General features: G+C 38.8%; 1 protein-coding gene across 4 annotated transcripts in view; it reads left to right on the top strand.

The window, feature by feature from the left end:
* The window catches only part of UNC5C (unc-5 netrin receptor C), a 357,910-nt gene that overhangs the window by 249,899 nt on the left and 83,902 nt on the right, over positions 1 to 24,109 (top strand). For all 4 annotated transcript variants that reach the window (XM_001497540.7, XM_070262216.1, XM_005608603.4 and 1 more), the window contains exon 4: positions 8,060 to 8,163. In XM_001497540.7, the coding sequence (XP_001497590.2) occupies positions 8,060 to 8,163 (104 nt within the window). The remainder of the gene's footprint in view (positions 1 to 8,059; positions 8,164 to 24,109) is intronic.

Genomic DNA, 24,109 nt, shown 5'->3' on the forward strand with positions numbered 1-24,109 from the left:
CATCAGGAATTACAGAAAGGATGACAAAGTGTCTTTTCAGCCATCAACAAACTTTGATTCTCTTGATTCAGGTGCTAATAGTTTCCATTTATTTAAAATGTCACTTAATCTTCTGAAGTCCTAATGTTTAATGCCGAACAGTCTTTCTGAAAGTAGGTAAGGGAGCATAAACTAATAATTATAAAATACTAATTCAGAAAATGTTATACATGCAATCCTACTAACAGAAGCAGATTTGTCCACCAAGATCTCTTGGTCAGCTCTCTTGGTTAAGCCCGCAGGTCGGAAGAGAGAGGAGCTGTGGGGAAAAGCCTAGGGGGTTCTCTCTGAGGTGGGAGAGAGGCCACAAGAAGCATTAAGATAACTGTGACACTCTCAGCGCTAAACTTGCTAGACCGGCATCTCAAAGCGCAGTCCATAGGCCCAATATGGCCCACCAACTTTTGGCTTGGCCCTCAAAATGTTGGCCGACACAGGTATTTTGATAAAATTTTAACCCGTTGACAACATACACAATTTTTCAAAAATTTACGTAATAATCCACATTATTAGCTTCTGTTAGCCATCAAATATGGAGTCTGTGGCACACTGAGCCTGTGCTCCTATATGGCAACATGCAACTAGAGCTGAGTAGCAAGAGTAAAAAGTTAAGTGGAGTGGTTTTGTACCTATGTCTCTATGAATATTTAGAAAATAAAAGACAGCCCTTGTAGGTGCCATGTTTCAAGAGAAAAATTCTCGTGCCTAACTTTCTCCCATTTATGCTACCTGCATGGCACCTAGACACACAAGGTTTCCATTCGTGTGCGAGACGATGGCAGCCGTCTGCCTGTACAGGAGTGAGCTCTCCTGATGCTGTGGAAACACCAACAGGGACTCATTACAAAATAGGTGGTAAGAGCCACAGTGCAGAAGCAAGCTGGCTTGGTTCCCACAGGCTCCCAAACCCACCCCCCTCACCCTCCCCCCACCCCCCCAGCCTCCGTGTCTCCAGGGCCTAGCGCAGTGCCCTGCATATCATGGGTGTTCCTTAAATAATCAATCAATCAATCAATCAGTGGTTCTCAGATTTAAGTACTGTGTGTAAAACACACATGTAACATCAGTTAAATGTGTAGATTCCCAGGGCCCAAGTGTGAAATCTGCATTTTTATCAAGCAGATGTATGGTAGTCCTGGGATTTCTCTTTGTGACACTCACCTTCAATCAACAGTCACACTTTGACTGTTGAAGTCACACCTTCAATCCTCCCACACTTGTAATTGTTTTGTCCCACTTGGTTATGTTTATTTTAACTAATAATGATAATGCTTAATGTTTGTAATATAGCATAATAAAATTCCAATACTATAGGGAAAAGATGGGGTGGGGAATTACTATTTTTTGGGTACATATTTATTCCAGGCATGATGTTAGAATTTCATCGGTATTTCTTCCTATATAATCCTGTAAAGTAGATACTATTTTCATACCCATTTTCCAACTGAAGAAATTAAGGCAAGGAGAGGTTAGGCAATGTACTCAAGGTCACACAGCTGGTCAAGTGGTAGAGACAGGCTCTGAACCCAAGTTTGTCCCTGCCAAAGACCCTATTCTTAACCACAAGGTTAGCTTGCTTCCCAGTTGCTTTCAAATCTTTTTCAAGGTGACCTACAATAAAAAATATATTTATATCATTATCCACTAAGCATATATGCATCTCCTCATACGTACAAATACGCAGATATGTGTGTATGTGTGTGCATACACACATACATACATAATACTATGCACGATACATCTTGATATTCTCTATTTATTCAAATTCATAATTTTTAATGCTGGTTTTTAATCCACTACCTTGATTTCATAACCCTCTAAGGGGTCATGACATGCAGTTTAAAAAACACAGGAATAAACCTTAAATTCCATAAAAATAATAAGGAATATTAGATACTATAGTTTATAGACCATATGGCCAAAGTATATAAGAGAATGACATGTTGAAAATTTACTCATATGAGTAATCATCTTTCATTCTAGAACTCTCTGAATAATAATAGAAATAGTTGTAGTAATTTACTACGTGTGTTTTGTGCTTTGTAATCTTCCAAAACCTTTTCAGATTCAATATCTCTTTTAATATTCACAAAACCCTGTGAGGTCTAAAACCAAAAAACAACCAACATTAATAAGATAATATTTCCTTTATATGTTATTATTCTGTGGAATTTAAAGATTTTTAATTTCCACTAGAATAGTCTATTGAAGTATACCCTTCAGAAAACTCCTGACTTCTTAGTAGCAGTTTATCACACCACCAAGATTTTGTCTTTGAAAAATATTTTATTCTATAAATCTTCCTGAATGAAGTACCATTGTTGAGGGAATACAAATTTTTTAAAAATGTGAGTCCTTTTTTAAAAAACTTGGAGTGGCCGGCCCAGTGGTTTGCACACTGCTTCAGCGGCCTTCGGATCCCAGGCTCGGACCTGCACACCGCTTATCAAGCCATGCTGTGGTAGGTGTCCCACATATAAAATAGAGGAAGATGGGCACAGATGTTAGCTCAGGGCTAATCTTCCTCACACATAAAAATAACTTGGAGTAAGAACATATTTATTTTCTTTTTCAGAGATGGTAGTATCAGCAGCCTGCCTGCCCAGACACCATAGGGAAATCCTTTGCTGCTATTTTCTCCTAGTTTCTTTCCCAAATCAGCAGAGGTCACAGGTGCTTGGATGGTGGTGTGATCCATTATACTCAAAGCTGTGCCTGTGCACCTAGCCTTTTCGGTTGCAGGCCACACTCACCCTTTGCATGTGGTGTCAGGCAAAGTTGCTTGGGGATGTCCCTGCAAAGGAGACATGACTTTTGTCCACTTTCATAAATGCACACATTGACATGATGGGCTTTCTTGCTTGCTGTTTGGGGTAGGCATTTCTCTTCCTGTCTCTCCAAGGAGGGAGAAAATTAGTTTTGTCACAGTAATTTTCAATGCATTTACAATCATGAGAACTTTACTTTTCATCTGTCCTTGTGATGTACCTTATTTGCTCTCTTGGATTTGTACAAAGAATTTTCTGATATTTTTAAAACTGAATCTTCTGGAGCCCACCCTTTTCCCCATTTTCTAACTTGAACCCTTGGTTGTATATCCAAGTGTCCAAAACTTCCATGAAAACTGTCCTGAGGGGAATATTATATGATATTCTCTTCAAACATGCGTCAACTACTAAGTTATTAAAAAATAATTTCTTCTGTCATTTCTCATAATTGGTATATCCCCTTAAAGATCCATCACAACCAGGAAGTGTCTTATTCGACAAAGTAGAAGCTTTTTTCCCCTAAAATATGTATTAAAAATGTTAGTCTATTCTGTCATCGGTCTTTATATATGGCAAAAGAGACCTTCAAAAACATCCTGTTGTTTTCTTTCATTTTACAAATGAGAAAGGAGAAGGCCACAAAGTCTTCAAACCCCCACTTAGCCTTCTTTCCGTTTACCACATTGTCATAAAGCAGAGTTCGTGTTTGTAGACTGCTGTGAATTATGAGATTCCATGTCATAGATAATTTGTAACCACGGTATTATTATTGTGCAAAAGGAATTCAGTGAAAACATCAAAATTCTACAATAAAAGTGAGACGTCATATGCTCCCACACATGTGTGTGTTCTAAAAGGCTTTCTTTGATTACTGTGTCAAGGGTAAATAGAAATCTGTATAGTTTCAAGTCAGATTCTCCATCTGCTAATTGGATTTCGCTGTATGGATTTAGTAAGCCAATATTCATGTTCTTAAGTAAACATCTCTCTGAATGCACGCATATGACAAAGCTGATTTTTCTTTTAATTGGTGGAATCAATGGCTCAATCAGAGTGAGGCCAAGTTGACATTGCAAAAGTAATCTGGGTTATAATGAAAGGACTTTATACTTATTTTAGTAGCAGCCTTACAACTAATGGAAAGAAAACGGAAATGTAGAATCCTAAAGGTCTTCCAAGGGCAGAAGCTCATCTTTTCTCCTGACGGGAAGGCCCACATTATTCGGAATCATTCTGTTTTACATCTAATTCCCAGACAAGTGTCCGTTTTTCATGCTTATTCATTCGTCACCCTTGTGTTCTCTCTGCCTGCAAGGCACCCGGCCTGTCTTCTGTCACATCTCTCCAAATGATGAAGGATATGTTTAAAATGTTACCTACCCTCCGCTCACAGAGTCCTGTGGAGGCGTACTGAAAGGAGCAGCTGCTGTGGTACACGGCCCAATATATTCTACGCTCATTACACAACCTGAAAGCTAGAAGAGAGGTTTTATGGAAGGAATTAAAAGGAATTTTCAGGAAGAAGTATTGCCTTGTAGAGGGTTAATATGAGATCATTTTAGAAATCAGATAAAATTTACATAGAGTTTAAGCCAAACCATTAAAACAAAATAATTGTACTGTATTCAATAATGGTTCAGGTGAACCTGTGTCTGGATGCACGTGCTTCCAGCGTGCAGTCACGATACTCAATCGGGAAACAAAGATCCTCATAAGATGTGCCTTCATGTGGCAGGAATTTGAAAACTATGCCAAAAATGACACCGGATCCTAAGAAGAATTACACCATGTTGCATTCAAACTCATCACCCCTAATGGTACTGCTGACTTCCGTCACCATAAAATTTTACAAAAGAGTAGTAGGTTCTCATGATAGTTATTTTCCCAGTTCCGCTACCCCCCTCAACATAGGTTGACTTCTACTCCCGCTTCGCTCCTAAATTTTGCAAACCAATGGCTTTTTCTCCCCTCTGGGTCCTTCGCTGCGTTTGTCCTGATGGCCTCCGAACTTTTGAAAACTTTATTCTCCTCTTGGCTCCTCTGACACTTATCTTTGGTTTGTCTCCTCCCTCTTTGCTCTCTCCATGTCATTTTTGCTGACAGCTTTTCCTCTTGAATGTTGATGTCCTCTTTGTTCTATGCTGCAGTCTTTCCCCTGGTGGTGTCATGTATTTCTAGCGCTTCAACTGTCTCCTAGGCAAGGAAGCACAAACCTTCTACCAGGACTTCTTTACCAAACTCCAGACCAGTGGTTCTCAACTTAGGGTGATTTTTTCCCCCTAGGGGACATTTGGCATTGTCTAGAGGAATTGATTTCGTCATTGCTGAGAGAGGTGCCACTGGTGTCTAGTGGGCAGAGTCCAGGGATTCTGAAAGCATCCTGCTATGCACAGGATAACCCCACAACAGAGAATTATCCAGTCCCAAATGTCAATAGTGCTGAGATTGAGAAACCATGATCTGGACCTACTGGACTTGTCTGTTTGAATATCCTACAGACGCACCAAACTGAACGCGTACCAAAATAAATTTGCTATCTTTCTTCCCACTTTCCTGCCAAATTCAGTACTATTTCACTTGGTGATGGTAATAATTTAACAATTGCAGTAGCTAAGAATGTAGTGTACCTTTGCCTCCTAGCACTCTGCAAATGCCTAGGTCATCCCAAGTACATCATCTATTTATTTCCAGAATCTTCTTTTTCCTCTTCCTCTCCACTATCACCAGCTAAGTTCAGGACTCCATCATCCTTCCTGGTCTATCCAAATGAATCCCTAACTACTTTCTGTCTCTTAACCAACACTTCAATCCATCTGTCACACTGAGGACAATATGACATCTGATCTCTCTCCTTTGCTTCGAAGCCTTTGAGGGCTTGCCATTCCTTAGAATAGCAGAAAGCCTTTCATAAATAGATCTTAGCTTACTTTTCTAGTCTTGATTCTGTATCTTACATGTCTTCATCCTAAGTACCTAATAAAGTGTCTACCATAAGGAGATAATTAATAAGTATTAAAGGAATTTGTTCTATTTAGTTATATATACCTCACTCTTTCTTATTCTCAGCCTTATTTTGTGATATGCTGATTAAAAACTGAAAGTGGAGTACCAGCCTCATAGCGTAATGGTTAAGTTTGGCACACTCCTCTTCCTGGGTTCCATTCCTGGGTGTAGACCTATGCCACTTGTCAGCCATGCTGTGGAGGTGACCCACATACAAAACAGAAGAAGATTGGTACAGATGTTAGCTCATGGAAAATCTTCCTCAGCAAAAAAAAAAAAAAAAAAAGGAAAAAATAACTGAGCGAGTTAACGTGTTACTTGATTTGAAAACTCATTTCTGTCAGTGTCTTTGCCCTACCCCACATCAGATGGGAGATTTTCAGAATCATTTCTAGATATACCTTGTCGAGACCATTATATCCCCAAAAAGTTGTTAGTTGCTGCTCTTACTTTTCATTAGTGTTTAGCCAAAATTTTTGTCTTAATGCAGATCAAAAACAAAGAGAAACTGCCACATCAGAAGAAAAAGAGTAGAAAAAGTTTTAACGTTTCTGTTGGAAGGGCACAGAGTACCCAAAAGAGATGTTAAACGGGTGTGTGGGATGGCAAAATCTGTGTCAAATCAAGAGCCAGAGGGTTCTAATGCAGCACGATTATTTTGCTGTGAGGATTTGAGTAATTTGATAAACATGATCCTTATATCTAAAATAAGTGCGCGGTTTAGGTAACTTTCAAGTTCTAACAACTCTCTGAACTTAAATGTTCATTTCTGCAATATACTCAGTTTCTTAATAGTCAAATTAGAAGTACTTTTCTCACGGAAATTGTGTAGCAATTTGGAGGGTCTCTTGTTTTACCTCAGATCTACATAGATCCATAATTTTCTCACAACCCCGAAGCTCTTGAAGATTTTTTCGTTTTTCTGCCAAGAAATTCAACAAAATGGCAAGTTTGTAACAATGGACCTTCTTCTCAGTGGTTTCTCCAGGCAGCGCCCTCTGATCTCTCTGTGGAAGACAATTGGGGGTATACCTCCAGTCTGCAGGTTCCCACTCATTAGCTCCATAGGCTGAAATGGTGCTTTTTACATTCTTAAGTTTTTACCAACAACGTGGGATGAAAGAACCAATGCATTAATTTTTTATTAAAATCAACTGGATAAAATCTTAATAACTTTTAATTGGAAAAAGCTGAACTGTACAAGTACGAAATAAATTTTGGGCTTTTTTTTTGATACAGCTTCAAAGCTCTATGGCTGAATCATTCATTTTTTAAATTTTGGTATTTAAAATTACAAGCTAGTTTATAACATTTTTGTGTCCATCTATAACAGTTTTTAGACGTCTACTGTACATTGCTGTAGCAACTGTAACTATATAAATACATAATTAGGTACTTGACATATTGGGAAGAAATGGCTTTTTAATCTTCTAATTGAAGAATGGCCACATAATTACATATTGAGGGATTTATGGACTCATCTCAGTAGTTGTTCTTTTTCCCGCCTTGCGTTTGAGACACCTCAGGAAGTTATATTCATTCTTTCAGGACTCCAACATCCTGTTTCCTACTCTAAAACAGAAAGTTGCTTTTGAGTTATTGATCAAAAGATCTCAGAGTTACTACAACTTTAATACTATCTAATGTACGAAAGAGGAAAATATTTATGTACATAAGGGACTATGTATGTATAAAAATCATGCCAATGGGATTCTTTTGATTAAAAATTTGATCCTCATGAGTCTGGTCCCATGGCAGAGTGCTTAAAGTTCCTCAAGCTCTGCTTTGGCAGCCCGGGTTTGTGGGTTCAGATCCCAGGTGCAGATCTACTCCACTCACCAACCACGCTGTGGAGGTGTCCCATGTACCAAAAAATAGAGGAAGATTGGCACAGATGTTAGCTCAGGGCAAATCTTCCTCAGCAAAAAACAAAAACCAAAAAAAAACATCATAGTTGATTATCAAGAAATACTGAGGAAATGCAATGAATAAATTTCATTAATTGTTAAATGGAAGTTTCCAAAGCATCCTAGTGAAGACTAAAATTGGAACAGTTAATAGCCTCTGAATTTCATAATTTCCACCACACAGAATGTAATCACCTAGATTATGGTACAGTACTAACAACATATGTTTAAAAAAATGCAAAGACTTATAAAATACTAAACTGAAAAGTTTTTATTGCACTTTCTATAAATAAATAAATATTAATTAGTTTTGTCATATATTTTATTACCTGTGCTTTTCAGATCTGCGGAAGACATTTGAGCAGGAACCTCTGGGAAAGGAAGTGTCCTTGGAACAGGAAGTCTTGCTCCAGTGTCGACCACCTGAAGGGATCCCAGTGGCTGAGGTAACAAGAATTCTTTGCATTTAGGAATTGGCACTTAGTTATTCTAACAGAGGCCTAACCCATGGCTAATGGTGCAGTGAATTAGGGGATGGCATGATGAATGGTTGGTAATGGAGTCCTAACTGCCTGCTGCTGGCAAAATGGATTGATTGGGAACTGATTAATGACTTGGGAGTCAATTAGAATGCCCCACTGGACAAAGCCACAGGCAGCTTGGTTTAATTTTGTCATTCTCTTTAAGAAATTAGAAACACTGCTTTATTTTATCTGGCACTTATCATAGAAAGAGATGGTATGACTTAATAATGCACCGTCAATTTTATTGTTGTTCTCGATAATATGCAAAAAATGTAAGCAGCATGTCTGTGTATGTGTCTGTGTGTGTCTGTGATCGGGTGCATTCCACATATGTATTTCCTGTTCCACGATGTAATCATGGACATACCTAAAAGCCATATTCACACATCATGAATAAAAACATGTTTGAGGAATAACAAGCGCCAATTAGTTTCATCCTGTAAGCTTTCCATCAAGCTCTTCATTTTCATGGGTTTCTAAAACAAAGCCTATTGGTTGCTAATGAAGTATTATGCATCAGATTCATACCATGACTTTTCATTAGCACCAAACAGGGGTTGGCCCGGTGGTGTAGTGGTTAAGCTTGCACACTCTGCTCCAGTGGCCCAGGGTTTGCAGGTTTGGATCCCGGGTGTGGACCTACATGCTGCCAGTCAAGCCACACTGTGGAGGCATCTCACATAAAGTAGAGGAAGATGGGCACAGATGTTAGCTCAGCAATAATCTTTCTCAAGCAAAAAGAGGAAGATTGGCAACAGATGTTAGCTCAGGGCCAATCTTCCTCACACACACACAAAAACAAAACCAAAAAACAACTCATTAGCACCAAACAATATAGTGCCCTTAAAAATGCCTGTCCTTGGGGGATAGGCCTACAAGACCACAGAGAGAGCCATGCTCTCTTGAGACACTCACCATCATCTTAGAGCATACTGCTGAGGAAAATAATCTGATACTGTGTCTTCTCTTTGTTACGAAATAATTCCAAACTCTGAAAAATGTTACCCTTTTATAATTATTGGGAGACATCCTAATGTGCATCAAACACTATTGCCCTAGCTGATCCAGTGTCCTATGAAACCAGAAAAACTTTAATTTGACAAATGACATAGCTGCCAATGTCTCGGTGGTCCTTGTTAGCCTCCACACTACACTGAGTCCTTTGGAATTGTTATTCTTTATTGCATATAGGGAAAAAACCAATTTTTGTAATTTTACAATTTGGGCCTGAATGTGGGTCAGCTGATTTTTTTGTAAGAGTAAGCCCTGAATTTTCCCTATTTGTGAAATTGCAGAATAGTAGTACTGAGACTTGCAACGTTGTCCAAAAACATGTTTAATAGTTAACAATGCATTTACAATTAGATTTCTGTAGTTTTTCAGTCTTTTGAAGGTTCAAGCAAAGGTGGGAGTCAGCTCCGTAGCTGGTCTCACGACAACAAAATTAAACATCTGATTGGTCTTTCCAAATTAATAATCATAATAAGCTGATTAGAAATTTATCCAGGCCCTTACAAAATGACTCTATTTTTCTGTTACACCCATTCATAATTCCATGTGTTAATGCAAAGACTCAAAGTGGCACTCTTAATGAAATTTCCTTTTTTGCTTTGAAAGAAGAGAGCTATTTTTGCCTTGTAACTGGCATCCCATGGCGCTTTCTAACATTTTATCAGAGACTTTCCATGATTATAGATGTTTTATCCAACCACACAAAACTTATCTTCCAACACTGACACACAGTATGATTTATTGTGATTAGAAGGGAGGCAACTCTTCTCTGTTCAATATTTCATTTCACTTATTACAATAGTGCATCAGTCTCCTCAATTATATTTCTAAAATTCTAATGCAAACCTCCTCCACTAAACTACCTTAAGGACAAAACCATATCCTGAGTAACATGGGTATCCATAGCCTCATTTTTACTCGATGTTTCTTGGATAGCTGATTCCTGCAAAGATTTTCAATGAGGAGATACTAGTAATTTCTTCATTTTTTAGTCTCTTCAACAAAGTGGTTCATTTTGTCAAGGAGGAAAGATTCAAGACTGCAAACTAATTGGCTGTGAATTTTATTTGTATCTTCACTGGGGAAGAGACCAATTAACACTTGGCAAGCTCAAAAATCATATACCCATTTGACATTCAAAGAACTATATTTAATGCGTATTTTTTTCTTTTTTTCTTTTTGAAGTCAGAAGAGAGATCAAATACACATGCTCAAGAGCAGGCTAATAAACTTCTATGTAGATTCTTTTCAACACCCTTAGAATCACCAAGATCAGAAAGCTAATGAATACCTTAATATGACATGGTACAACTGTCATTTGCTTAAGAGGGGCAGATAAATTAAAAAAGAAAGGGATGACATGTAAGTTGGTGAGTTAAGGATTGTAAGATTATTTTAATTTAATGATAAATGAATTCATTATTCAGTATTTCATTTGTTTGTCTGAGGAATCTAAAAGCATAAAAAGCATAGAATGAAATATTGGTCTTAAAGGGAAACCAGCAGGTAAAACTCTTGTGTTTTACCATAAATAAAATTGGTCCCTAAGATATCAGGCCACATTGGCAAGGATTTGTGCTTCTTTTGTATCCAAGGTGAATGATTCTGACAAATTTGGATAGTAAATGCTCAGTGAATACACGGCTGATTGATTCGATTGATCTTTGTTTTATATGTTTAACTCCACCGTCGAAGTAGATTCTTTGTAGAATATTAGGAGGCAATAATTTTCTTTCTTCCCATACAAGTTGGTAAGCTTCTAAAGAACGCTACTAATCTTAAGTCACAATGGCACAGGCATTTCTGAGGGAATAAATAGCATTTAATTTTTCCCCTATTTGGGCTTTAGTTTCCACTACAGAATGTTAAAATAATTCCCTTAAACTAGGTTTAAACCCAAGTGTCACATGTTCCACTCTTTGACTTTCGGCGAGATATTTCAATTCTCAGTCCCTAAGTTTCCTCAATTATAAAATGGAGGTAATAAAGGTAGAGTAGTGTACTGTATAACATTTCAGTCAACGACAGCCTGCATATATGACAGTGGTCCCAAAAGATTAGTCCCATAGAGCCTAGGTGTGTAGCAGGCTATCCCATCTAGGTTTGTGTAAGTATACGCTATGATGTTCACACAATGACAAAATTACCTAACGTCACATTTCTCAGAACATATCCCCGTTGTTAAGCAATGCATGACTGTAACACTGCGTAACAGTGTGTCTTCACAACTATTGTGAAGTTTAAATGAGATGATCTATGCAAATCACTTAGAACATATAGAAAGCACTCGAGAAACATCAGCCATTATTCATACTATTATATTATCACATTGATTTACAGAAGACTGAATTCAAACTCTTGAATGCAAATGAGTCACTGAACATGTTGCGTCTCTCCTGGGCGCTGTGGGGTATGCAGAGATGAAGCTTCTGTCCTGTGAAGAATCACCAAGATGCCCTCTTGTATTCTCTAGCCACTTGCTTGGTTAACGTCCATAGACGCTACAAATGACAATATTGTGGAGCCTTAAAACAAGGAAATGAGGAGTCTGCCAGGTGGCGCAGCGGTGAAGTGCGCCGGTTCTGCTTCGGCGGCCCGGTGTTTGCCAGTTCGGATCCGGGGTAGGGACATGGCACCACTTGGCAAAGCCATGCTGTGGTAGGCGTCCCACATATAAAGTAGAGGAAGATGGGCACAGATGTTAGCTCAGGGCCAGTCTTCTCAGCAAAGAGAGGAGGATTGGCAGCAGATGTTAGCTCAGGGCTAATCTTCCTCAATAATAATAATAATAATAATAATAAAACAAGGAAACGCCCTTATAAATATCTACTTTGCAAATGACTTGTTAATGTAAATATTTACAGCAAGTCCTGATGTGCTGCTGTCCTTACTCTGACTTTTAAAGTCACCATTGTCCATTTAGTTATCGTGGTCCTAGGACTTTGAACCAGCCCTCATATTTCCTCCCAAAGAGAAGATTTGAGCTGAGGCCACTGTTGGTAGTTCACCTTTTCAGAGTTGAAGGAAAGAGAGTGCCAAAGAAAGTCTCGGGGGAGGAAGAGGCCAACCAAGGGTTCCTTACACTCCATCTCTCCAGGGGGTGACAGTTTTGACTAAGAACTCCTCTCAGTACTCACTGGTTAAGGAAAACTATGTTGTGGGTACCCCAGGGAGGAAGTACAAGGATTTCAGAGCTCTGGGCTTGGCTGCTGCCTCTTCTGGTCTCCTTGCCCAGCCCTTTCTTTGTATCTAATTATTTAAAGACATGTAGCAACCACTGGCTTCCTCAGCATAGGGGCAGAGTCTAAGGGCCTTGTACTGTTTCTGGTATAAACCCAGGGTTTCCAGGGAGCCGGCCAGCACTCGGGGTGAGGGACACTCCAGTGTTCAGCAGCAGATACAGCCCTATTTCAGTATTTGACACCTGGTATGGACAAACCACTGCAACTGACTGAACGTCAGCCCCTAGATGCCATGATTTTATATAGCTGCAACTACTGCTTGTGTTGAAAGGTCTCTGTTTACTCTTCGGCCTGCCTGACTAGATTCTGGCGAAGGAAGGAACAAAAGGGGGTTTTTATTCATGTTTATCTCTAACACCAACAGACTGTAGGTTACTTAGTCAATTCTCTAAGTATATTTAACTAAATGAAATAAAGAGGGTCTGTTGGAGTGACACAGAGGCTGCACCTCAGGAAATGGAATTTTCCAGAAAAAAGATGTTTCTCACCTACGAAGATGCAACCCTACTGAGAAAACTCAGTGTGGGGTGAAGGAATCCATCAGTTGGAAGAGCTCCAACGCACCAGGCCTGGGAATAAAGGGACTTGGGGGTTACTTTGGTTCAAGGACTATAGGGCAGGTTAATAATAATTATATTAAAATTGAAAGTAGACTAGGTGAAAGAAAGACAAATAAATTCCAGAAATACTCTAAAATGGTATTGCTTAGTATTTTTAATAACTGCTTTGCTAAGAGAAATCCAAAAATATAATACTTTTCTTCATTTCTGGGGAGACCGTGCCTCCCTTTCAGCAGCAGCCTTCCGTCTCCCTAAAGAAGCCTGGAAATTCATCCGCCCGTGAACGAGCGCTGGGTTGCTCCAGTGGCGTAATAGCAGCGCTCTGTGAAATGAATCCCTCTTTGCTCATTTTAGTTTATGCCTAGAAAATGTTGCTGTCACATGGTGAGCCAGAAATATACTCAGAGAAGCTTTATTTCACCAGATTATCTCTTCTGGAGACTACTGGGATCAAAACATCAATGGATGCAAGATTTATTGGCATGGCAGAAGGAGAAAACAATTTTTCCCCAAAACTTGTGATTTGTTTCACCTTTAACAAGGGGATAATTGCTCCTCTAATTATAATTGAGCTATTTCTCATAATAGTTTAATTGGAAGAACAGGCTACAGTGTTCAACTTATTGACCCAGTTGTGCTTAAAAACTATCATCTTATTTATCAACATTTGCATCTCTAATTAGCAAGTGGCAAACTAGGGGGTGAATTGCAAAAGAATAGATTATTTTCCTGACTTTAGCCTTGATAAACAGGGAACAGATTTTTTAAGCTGATACTGCCTGGGCAAAAAGCTGCAGGCAGTTGGAGGTCTCGCCAACCATGCAGCGTCCGGCAGCTCTCCATCAAATTGATTATTAATATGGCCACTGAACACTGGGTTTCATGAGAGACGTGCATGTTTTGCTGCCATTCTCTCATCAGTGGAACTTCGCATCGGTGCATTTCCATGCAGGTGCATTGCCTCCCAAGCTGTGCTTTATATTCTTTGCAGGCAAAGGAGGTTTGGAGAGAAAAGAAGAGTTTGCTAATTTGGAGGGAGACCTTGCTTTCAGTGCCCAGTAGTAGCTGTTGGAATTTTCTCCTAGCATGTATGTAGCAGCAAGAAGGGGTTTTGCTTATGAGATTATTATCAGCCTTGCAAACAAGTTTGCACAAGTGTTAGGTTCCCTGACTACTAGTCACCTTGCAAGCTTTGCATTGGTCCAATCAACATTTGCCAACGTCACCTCTCTATTATGGTCACTCCAAGCGTTTTTCTGCCAGTGTCATCCTCTAATAGCTATACACAGAGATCACCACAAGCCCAGATAACCATATAAACCAAATTAAAAATAATAATAAAATGAAACAATATCAACATCAATTTTTAAAACACGGTAAGAAATAATAAAACTTCTGTGACTTATGATAGATTTGTGGCATGACTTCTGCACGTACATAGTGGTTCCTTTGAGCGTATGGTACAAAACGCAGTTTTTATTTTTTAATCATTAATTCATTTATTCAAGAAATATTTATTGTCCAGTCAACATGGGCCAGATACTCTTCTAGTTGCAGGAGATACAAGTCTCATTTATTCAAGAAATATTTATTGTCCAGTCAACATGGGCCAGATACTCTTCTAGTTGCAGGAGATACAAGTCGGTCAAAGTTCCTAAAGGGTAACAAAACAAGACACTGAACAAGAATGAGAATAAATGAGCAAGATATTGTCAGATAATTGCAAGTTAGAGGAAATAAGACAAGGTCATATCTGAGAGGTTGATGGTTGTTGGAGATTGGGAGTCGCTTTAAAGTCCAAGGAGAATCTATCTGAGGAGATAATATTTGAGCTGAGATCTGAATGACAGGAAAGAGACAGACTTGAAAAGATCTGGGTCATGAAGCTCCAGGCAGGGGAGCGGTCTATCCTCAGGAGGAGCTGCTGTGGTTACGGATTGGAAAGGAGGCCAGTGTCTCTGAGACACAGGGAGCCGTGAGGGGGCGGGAAGGCAGCAGTGAGAGCGGGGAGGACAAGCTCGGGGCTTACGCACACGGTCAGGGATGGGGAGTCGTCTCTGCAGGTGTGAAAAGGCACTGGAGATTTTAAGTAAGGAATTGTCCTGCCCTGATATGTGCCTTCCAGGGATCATTCTTGCTGCTGCATGGCAAATAGATTTTAGAAATGTGAGAATGGAAGCAGGGCCACTGTTTAGGAGATCTTGTCTTAAGCAAGAGAAGATGGTTGCTTGTCTTAGGGTGGAAATAGAAGAGATGGAGAAAAGTGGAGAAATAAAGGGTATATTTTCACTCCTATGGGAATAAAAAATCCTGAACACAATTTTTAAATTTGATTTTATTAAATAAATAAAATCTAGAAAGTATTTGGACTTTCAGAAGAAAATGAAATCTTCTGTGCTAAAGTTCAGCAGATGGTCTAAAATCAGGGGTCAGTAGACCTCGGCCACTTTCACATACAGTCGCTCTCTCAGCAGCGCTTCAGCAACAAGCAGTGACCTGGCCGGCGTCCGTAATCATGGGCAGGAGGGCCTTTCATGTCCCCAGCCCTTATTTCTTGAAAAACAGTGTGTCGGTTTCTTCAATAAGTTGTCTTGCTTTGGAATTTCTTTTAATGATCCTCCACTGCCTATAGGAACTATTTATTGTAAACTCATTGTAGATGAAAAATGGCAGTCAGAGAGAGCAAAAGAGGGTATTTTCCAAAGGTGGTAGACTTAGCAACAGTCGCCCACACTCTTAGTTGGTAAATAAGAAGAAATGCTGAGAGTTGCTTATCCTGAAAGGGAGATTTATAGTAAAGATAGGTTAGGAACTATCCACAGACTTGTCAATCTATAGCCCTTTTGCTCTGGAAAATTAGTATTTTTTTCAGTGCCTTTTTGCTCTCTTGGAAGTTATTATGTGCTAGAGTTATTCTAATTTGGGCTTTTGGTGGTTGTCACTGTTAGTTCACTTATCACCATGCTTTTCTCTCCTCCTAGTCGAACTTAGATTTTAGAAATGGAAGTTTTCAGCCTTCAAGACGAGTTCGCCTCTGCAATATGGTCTGTGTACATTCAGCTCTCAAAAGCAATGAGCCAGACATATGTGCAATTAATGGAGTACTTCCCCAGCAGGAAAACAAAATCCCTTTCTTAGCAAATTGCTTTGCAGAAGTTACAACTGAGCAAAATGTCACTACAGTTTCCACTTGCTTTTTTTATCCTTTGGCTGTTTTGTTTTTTTTTTACAATTGTCCAAAGATATATTTTCAACTTGCTTGAAGAGCAACACTTTTTAAAGCATAAAAATACTCATACTTTCACAAACCTACAGAAAGGTGCAAAGTGTGTTGGACAGTGCTCAACCCATAAGTGAATGAGTGTCTTATTTTATTGCAAATCGGCAAAGCAAATAGCTGCATAAACAAAGTAGGCTTCGACTCTTGGCAAGAGAGAACATCTAGAACATTATCTCCACAATAGCTCCAGGCGGAGTGGCAATGTTTCTTTTCTTTTTTTAAAACGGCCTTTTGCTTCTTGTACTTTAAGACACTTTTTATCCACCATTTTTGTGGGTAAAAAAACATTCATTTGCATCCTATAGTGAAGATTTTCTTAGTCATATGAAGCACCTGCAAGGGACGATGAGATACTTGTTGCCAGTGTGAGGAACCACAAGAAAATAACTCTGGGCTTTCAAACTCTGGAGCTGTTGGAGCCAAATCCTACGTGGTGGAAGTCTACAGAAGGCTTATTAGCTATAGATATCTTTTAGGATTGCCAAGGTCCTACTATTCAAAGTGTGATGCATAGGTTACCTGTATGGACATGACCTGGGAGCTTCTTAGAAAGAAAGAATCTCAAGCCCCACCCCAGGCCACTTAGAATCTGCATTTTAGCAAGATCATCAGAACCAGTCTTCAGTACTGGTTCTCAAAGTAGGATGCACATTGGGATCATCTGGGAATCATTAGAAAATACTGATGCTTATATATCCCACCCGAAAGATAATGATAAAATAGATATGCTTTGCAGCCTGGCTATCAAGATTTTTAATTGCTCTCCTGGTGATCCTAAAATGCAAGAAAGTTTGAGAACCACTGGTCTAAAGGTTAAAGCAAACAAACGAACAAATACAGGAAAAGCTTCAAACTTGACACTTCTAAACCAGTCAGTAAAACTTGGCAGGCTCCCAGCTTCTAGCTAGTGCTCCTTTTAGAAGCTTGGCTTGGCTGAGTGTGCATTTGATAATTGCCCCATAATTGCTTTTCCCATTTGTTTGATGAATGTACCTGCATGGGACAATTCTAGGCTGAATCTCCATTCTCTTAGGGGTACACACTCTTCTCAACTCTGTTGTGTCATTTTCAGCCTCAGGGTTCTGACTTGAGGGGCCCCAGTTTGAGTTTAACAGAGTAACCTTTCTGATGAATGTAGATATTTCTAGCTAATGGTTGCTGGACTCACTTTTCATGTTGGGTGGCATGTGGCAGTTTCCCTCTGTTAATTACAACAAATGTGCCAATTATGTTAATGTTTCTCCCGATACCAATCAGTGAATAATTAGACGCAACACATCTGTCTTTCACAGGGGAATAGAATAGCAGAGGAAACTGCAAGGTGCTTGCTCTTTATTATTGACATATATGATTAGACAATCCCTGAACCAGTCACATGGTTAACAAGTTCATGTATCAAAGGGCAAAGGGTGCCAATAGCTACTTGGGGGGCTGAGCGCCTCTCATTGTTAGCAATTTCCCGACCAAAGTCTGACAATCTCTAAAGGGTCTCTGCAAAGAAGTTCAGCGGCCTTTCTTTCTCTTTTTTTAAAAAAATTTATATTGCCCTATCGGTAAAATGCAGGTATGTCATTTACCCTGAACTACAGAAAGAAATAAGTTCTTAAGTAGAAGTATTTAAAACTCTTAAAAGAATTCAGCTTCGTTGAGATAAAAGATCACACTGAAAGAAATCACAAAATGTGCCTATAGGATTATATTGAAGGTGTTGTAAACATATGTAAATCACCATCAGATTTATAATTTGTTACAATACCTGTTGTGTCTTAACTTTGGAACTTTCTGGTTAATGGAAAAATTGATTTTGCTTCTATTGTTGTTTTATTCGCATTTGCGACCCACACTTGTCAGGGGCTTAGAGAGATGGAGTTGTAGCCACATTATTTCATTATACAAGTGATGCCTCTAGCCTTGTGTTGATTCTGGCAGTACGGAGAAGAGATTATGAAACCAACACATTAGTCCTGTTGAAGGTAGTCAAGGCGTACCCTAAGCACTTTTTAGATAAAGTTGTCTGTTTAGTTTAGAATTTAAAATATATACACTCTAGCATATATGCTTAATGTTCTTTTGTCATCTAAAGGTAAAACATCTTCACTGTTCTTATAATGTCTACACTATTGTGGTTTCAAATATATTGTCACTATTGTTCTTTTATAACTGGTCAGAAAATAAGAATGGAATTTCAATTTATAAATTCTTTATTCTTGCTATGGCACTGATTGCTTAAGCAAAACAAAGGAAAACTGAGAGCAGACATTTAATGTATTTGGAAATACTTATGATTGCTAATACTAGTGCCAGGCATTCCTAGAAAGCCCCTAACACGTGAATCATCCTGGGACATGTTCCATTTGCCCAGGGCGTTGGGAGGAATAAGGCGACAAGAGGAGGTCATGGTTGTTGATTTATTTTTATTACATCCTTCTGCTCAAAATACTTGTATTTTATTTTTTAATAGTAAAACATGAATGTGATTATGTTAACATGGTTATGTTAAACAATTTTGGTAATAAAGCATGAAAAAAATAGTGGAGATAAATAATATTTGGAAAATAATTATCTTGTGAAATGGGTCCCTCACTTTATATACTTTTAACATTGGAAGTTTTGGAATCTAGCTTTTATGATGTTTAATTAGAAAGAGGGGCGGGGAGTGAATAAAGGTGAGAAAATGAGTATGGGAAGTCAAGATTGAACTGGGGATTATAATTTATCCCATATTTAATTATGAGCTATAAATGGATAATCCACTGGGAATGTTAATCCACTTTTCTCAGTCTTTGCTGATGATATAAATCAAAAATTAAATTTAAACTGAAGAATAAAGTATTTAGGGTAGAGATAATAGAGAATTTTTGAAACATGAGGGTTGTTGAGGGCTGGCATAGCTGCTCAGAAGAGGTTATGGAAGCTTGAGCCATTGAAAAATGATCTCCGTGTTTGGGCACAAAACTTCATTTTCCGGACAGCACTTATATAGCCAATAGTTCTGAATTTTATAAAATATCAGTAACAGTAAAACTCTAAAACCATGCAGCTAGGAGCCATAAAAAATGTTGATCCCCAAATCACACTGCACACAGGAGGGGAGGCAGTTTTATATGTCTTTTCTGGGAACATGCACTCTGGGGTCAATATGCTCCAGTCCTAAAACATAATCAAATTGGGAATCACTCATCTTCGTTAATAAAATCATGTTAGTGTTTTGAGAGCTCTTGTGCCAGACTGGAGGCGTCAATAGAACTGAAAGTCCTAACTGTTGGAGACATTTCTAACCATTTTATCCTCCTGCTGTAAGAGCTGGGAACCAGTCCTCATATAGGAAGGCTGGAAATATGGCATCTCTTCTGGTACATACACTAGAAGGGATTGAGGCTGTAAATAAGGGGTACTTTCCCCACTGGGAGAGTTTTATGAATGAAGATTGGTCAACCAACACCAGTAACCATATGCGATGGAAAACTGAGAGACAGATTTCTGCCATTTTTTCTTCCTGATTGGTATTATGAATATAAATATATGTACTTCTTAATGGAGACACTAAGGAACACTGAATCATCAACATCTAAAATACATTTATGCAGATATAGCTCTGTTGGGGGTACACTTAGACTTAGAGAAGAGGCAATTAAATGTATTGACTACCTCCTGGTTCCAGGTGCTTTCCCTTCTGTATCTCATTAAATCCTCCTGGAACCCTGGGAGGGCTGGTCCTTTTGTACAGGTGAGGATGATGCTTCTGGGAGCTTCCAGGCTACCCAAGGCTGCAAACCTAGCAAGTCAGAGGGCTGGGACCCAGGGCTAAGTCTGGCCGACTCCAAAGCCCATGTTTTTCCTATAACAAAAAGAAGTTTTATTGACTGTATGTTTTTTAAATTTAGTTTATTAAAATGACACAAATTGTGTGTAACCTTATTTGATTGACTTTCATGAGCTAATCAGATAATATCCAGACAAAGATATCTTTTGGGAAAAGTAATTTATTTAAAAAGTGCTGCATCATCTCATCAATTTTCCAAAAGTAGAGTAAGCAGATTTATTTGTGTTGTGTAGTGTTGTAATCTCCACACATTTCATGAAATAATGAAAATTTCAAAATTTTAGAATGTACAAGAGAAATTAAACTCAACTTCAGCTCCATTATTTTAGAATATATCAATGATTTCTGGACATATTTCATTTGGAGATGTCCAAGAATTTTTTTCAAAATATTTCCCTAAAATGAAATTAATTGGTATGTTCTATATGTTTCCAGGTCACTTTTTGTTTTGGTTTATCATAGTACTTCTCTTAGTTTTGTGATGAACAGTACCTCTTAGTACTTAGAAGTCATCTGAATATTTCAGCTTCTAGAAGTCAAAATATTTATGTTGCTAAGAATCAATGGAATCCAACCTTGTGATTATCTGTAACTTTAGATGGTGTAATTATTAAACATTTTGTATAATTTCTAGCGCCTACAATAGTCCTTGGTGCATAGTATCTGTCCAATAGATATTCATTGAGTAAACAAATTTTGAGTAGATCCTACTGATTCATCTTTCTGTGAATTCATGTCTTTGCTTCCGCTCTTTAAATGTGGCTACATATCTCAATTGATGGAATGCTTCTTTTCAAATCTTATCACTTATGGTAACATTTTTCATTTTCTATCTGGGTAAACTTCACTCATTCATGCTTCTGTTTATATATTCATTCTTTCACCACATTTCTTTCATGAAGGCTTTATTATTGCTTCTCAAGCAATGACTTTTGCAATTGCCCTTCTCTGTATCTGGAACACTCTGGCTCAGTATGATTGGCTCTTTCTAGGTATCCACATCCTAGTGTGTACTCACCTTTTCAGAGAAGCCTTCCCTGTCATCTAAAGCAAAAGTCAGCAAACTATAGCCTTCAGGCCAAATATGGCCCAGCACCTCTTTTTGTAAATAAAGTTTTATTGGAACACAACTGTGCTCATTCATTTACATATTGTCTGTGGCTGCTGTTTAGAGACTATATGGCCCTTTACAGAAAAAGTTTTCTGACTCCCGATCTAAAGCACTATATAACACTGATTTATTTTTTCTAGCCTTTAGGACCACTGAAATTATCCAATATGTTTATTTGTTTATACACTGTCTTTCTTCTCTCTTGAGAATCACGTGGAGAACAGACTTTGTTTGACTTGTTGATGCATCCCAGTTACCAGGAATAGTGAGGCTACAGAGTGGATGTTCAACAAATATTCACTGGATGAACAATCAGTGGGATTTTGAACGTGTCTGCTGGGGCACTGTGCTAGACTGTGAACACAAAATCTATTGTTCAAAATGTATCATATTGTATATATTATATCCATCTATATATCTAGAGAGATATATATAAAATCATGACAGATATCTATAGTTTATATATATATAAATGGATAGATATCTATAGATAGATAGATAGATAGATAGATAAAATCATGCTCTCAAGAACTCTCAGGATAGGAGTCCACAAACTCTACATAAATTATTGCAGTACAATATGACAAATGGTTTGAAAACAGTGCTAGAGCCGCACTTGAAAAGGAGAACACTGACTTTGCTTAGGAGAGACAAAAAAGGCTTCAGGAAGGAAGTGTCCTCTGAGGTGAGCACTGAAGAATGAGTGGAATTCTCTCAGCAGCGAAGGAGGAGTAAAGCATTCTGGGTAGAGTTCACAGAAAATACAAAGATATGAGTGGCCACGTTAATGATGGTCACATGCTGAGGAAGCTTCAGGAAGCTCATCCTGCCTAGAGAGGAGGATTATGTTTTCAAAGTGAAGCTAGAACAAGAATTGGGGACAGCTTGCAAAAGGTTTCATGTGGCACACCATGAAGTTTGAGTTTTAACCTAGAAACAATGGCACAATGGAGAACTTTTTTTTCTGATGCTATTGTTTTTAAGATTTACTTTTCAGTGAGAATTGTTGGAATTAAAATATTATCACAATATTTTAGAAGAATGGGGCTGGAGAAGGGGGCCGAGGTTTGAGAAACACTTGAGGTCCACTATAAGTCAATGGCATGATTTTGAAGAGAGGTCTGAGGACGAGCACAAGCTTTGAGTTTAGCGATGAGCGGGTGATGACTCCATTAAGACCAGGAGCACCAGGCTTATGGAAAGAGAGAGGACCAATGTGAGGAGAGACTGAGATCAATTGAGCACCTATCATGCTTTTCATATTTGTAGAGCATTCAGATGAAATTATCTAGAAAGTAATTAGAAATATGAATGGAGCTTAACAAAATTGGGACTGAAGCTAATTATTTTTGAGTTAACGGCCATGAGAGCGAATGAGATCACCCAGCCCGTGCGTATAGGCTGGTTGTTCACAAACCTGTCTGTATGGTAGCATCACTCAAGGAGCTTTAAAAACCCTGATGCCCAGGCCCTTTGTCAGCACAATTAAAGCAGAACCTCTGCGGGTGGGGCCCACGCATGAGGGGGTCTTCAAACTTGCCAGGTGATTCTGATGCACAAACTTGAGAACCACTGCTATAAAATTAAAAGGGGACAAAATGATAGAGAGATCCCTGAGGAGGACAATATGAAAATGGTGGATGAAATAAAGGGACCAGTGAAAGAGGTTTGAGAAAGAACAGATAATCAGGTGGCAAGAAAACAGCAGAGGGAGAGAAAATGCCGTAGGATTGGGCAATTTAGGAAGCCTCTGGTCACCTCCGAAAATGAAACGTGAGTGGTGGGCGTGAATCCAGACAGCAGAAAAGTGAAGAGTGAATGGGCAGGTGGGCAGAGGGAGACTGAGTATTCTGCTCCCTCACGCAGTTCAGCAGCGAAGGGAAAGAGATCCGTGGAAGCATAGCCGAGAAGGGCGAGCGTGCCATAGGGTACCTTTGTTGTTGGTTTGCTGTTAGGATGGAGGAGACGTGCATGTTTGTGAGTAACTTGACACTCAGAAAAAAAGAAGTGCTTTGAGAGGAGTTTATATCTTTTGACCTATTTGGCCTGTTAAAAAAAAAAAAGAAGAAGAACATAAATCATCTGCTGAGATTAAGGAAGATCACAAAAATATTGAGTAATTTGTTGATGACTAGGGTCTCCAAAAGCCCAAGAAGTAGAAGTGACCAGTGGGTGTAATTTCTGAGTGCAACATTCAGCAAGGCAGAGTAGAGAATGGTCTTGAGAGTGGTTCCCACCTTCAAGTTTGTGTCTTTGGGATAAACTTTCTTTTTCCAATTTGCTAACATTTTTCAGCTAGCATAGGGCAACTTTGTTTTTGTTTCTTTTCCCTTGATTGAATGTTGAACAAGGTCTCACAATGAGAAGATTGCTTTTTCCAGAACTATATCACATTGCTCAGCATCCTTGCCAAAAAAGCGTGTTGCCTCAGAAAATAACAAAGCACAGAGAGTTCAGTTAGATTTAACACGGATGAATCACAGCATCTGAATATTTGCAAATAGAAGGTGTCTTTAGAATGGAATTTGCTAGAATGCTGCTGTGAGGTAAAAACTGTGCCCATTAAAAATATTTTTAGGGGCTGGCCTGGTGGCATAGCGGTTAAGTTCACGTGCTCTACTTCAGTGGCCCGGGGTTTGCTGGTTCAGATCATGGGTGTATACCTACACACCGCTTATCAAGCCATGCTGTAGCAGGCGTCTCACATACAAAATAGAGGAAGATGGGCACAGACGTTAGCTCAGGGCCAATCTTTCTCAAAAAAAAATTGTTTTTGAAATATCTTTCATTTTGTACTAGTCTTTCTTGTTTATTAAACTTAAATATTAATTTATAAAAGTC

This window comes from Equus caballus, chromosome 3 (assembly GCF_041296265.1).
Source record: "Equus caballus isolate H_3958 breed thoroughbred chromosome 3, TB-T2T, whole genome shotgun sequence".
NCBI lineage: Eukaryota > Metazoa > Chordata > Mammalia > Perissodactyla > Equidae > Equus > Equus caballus.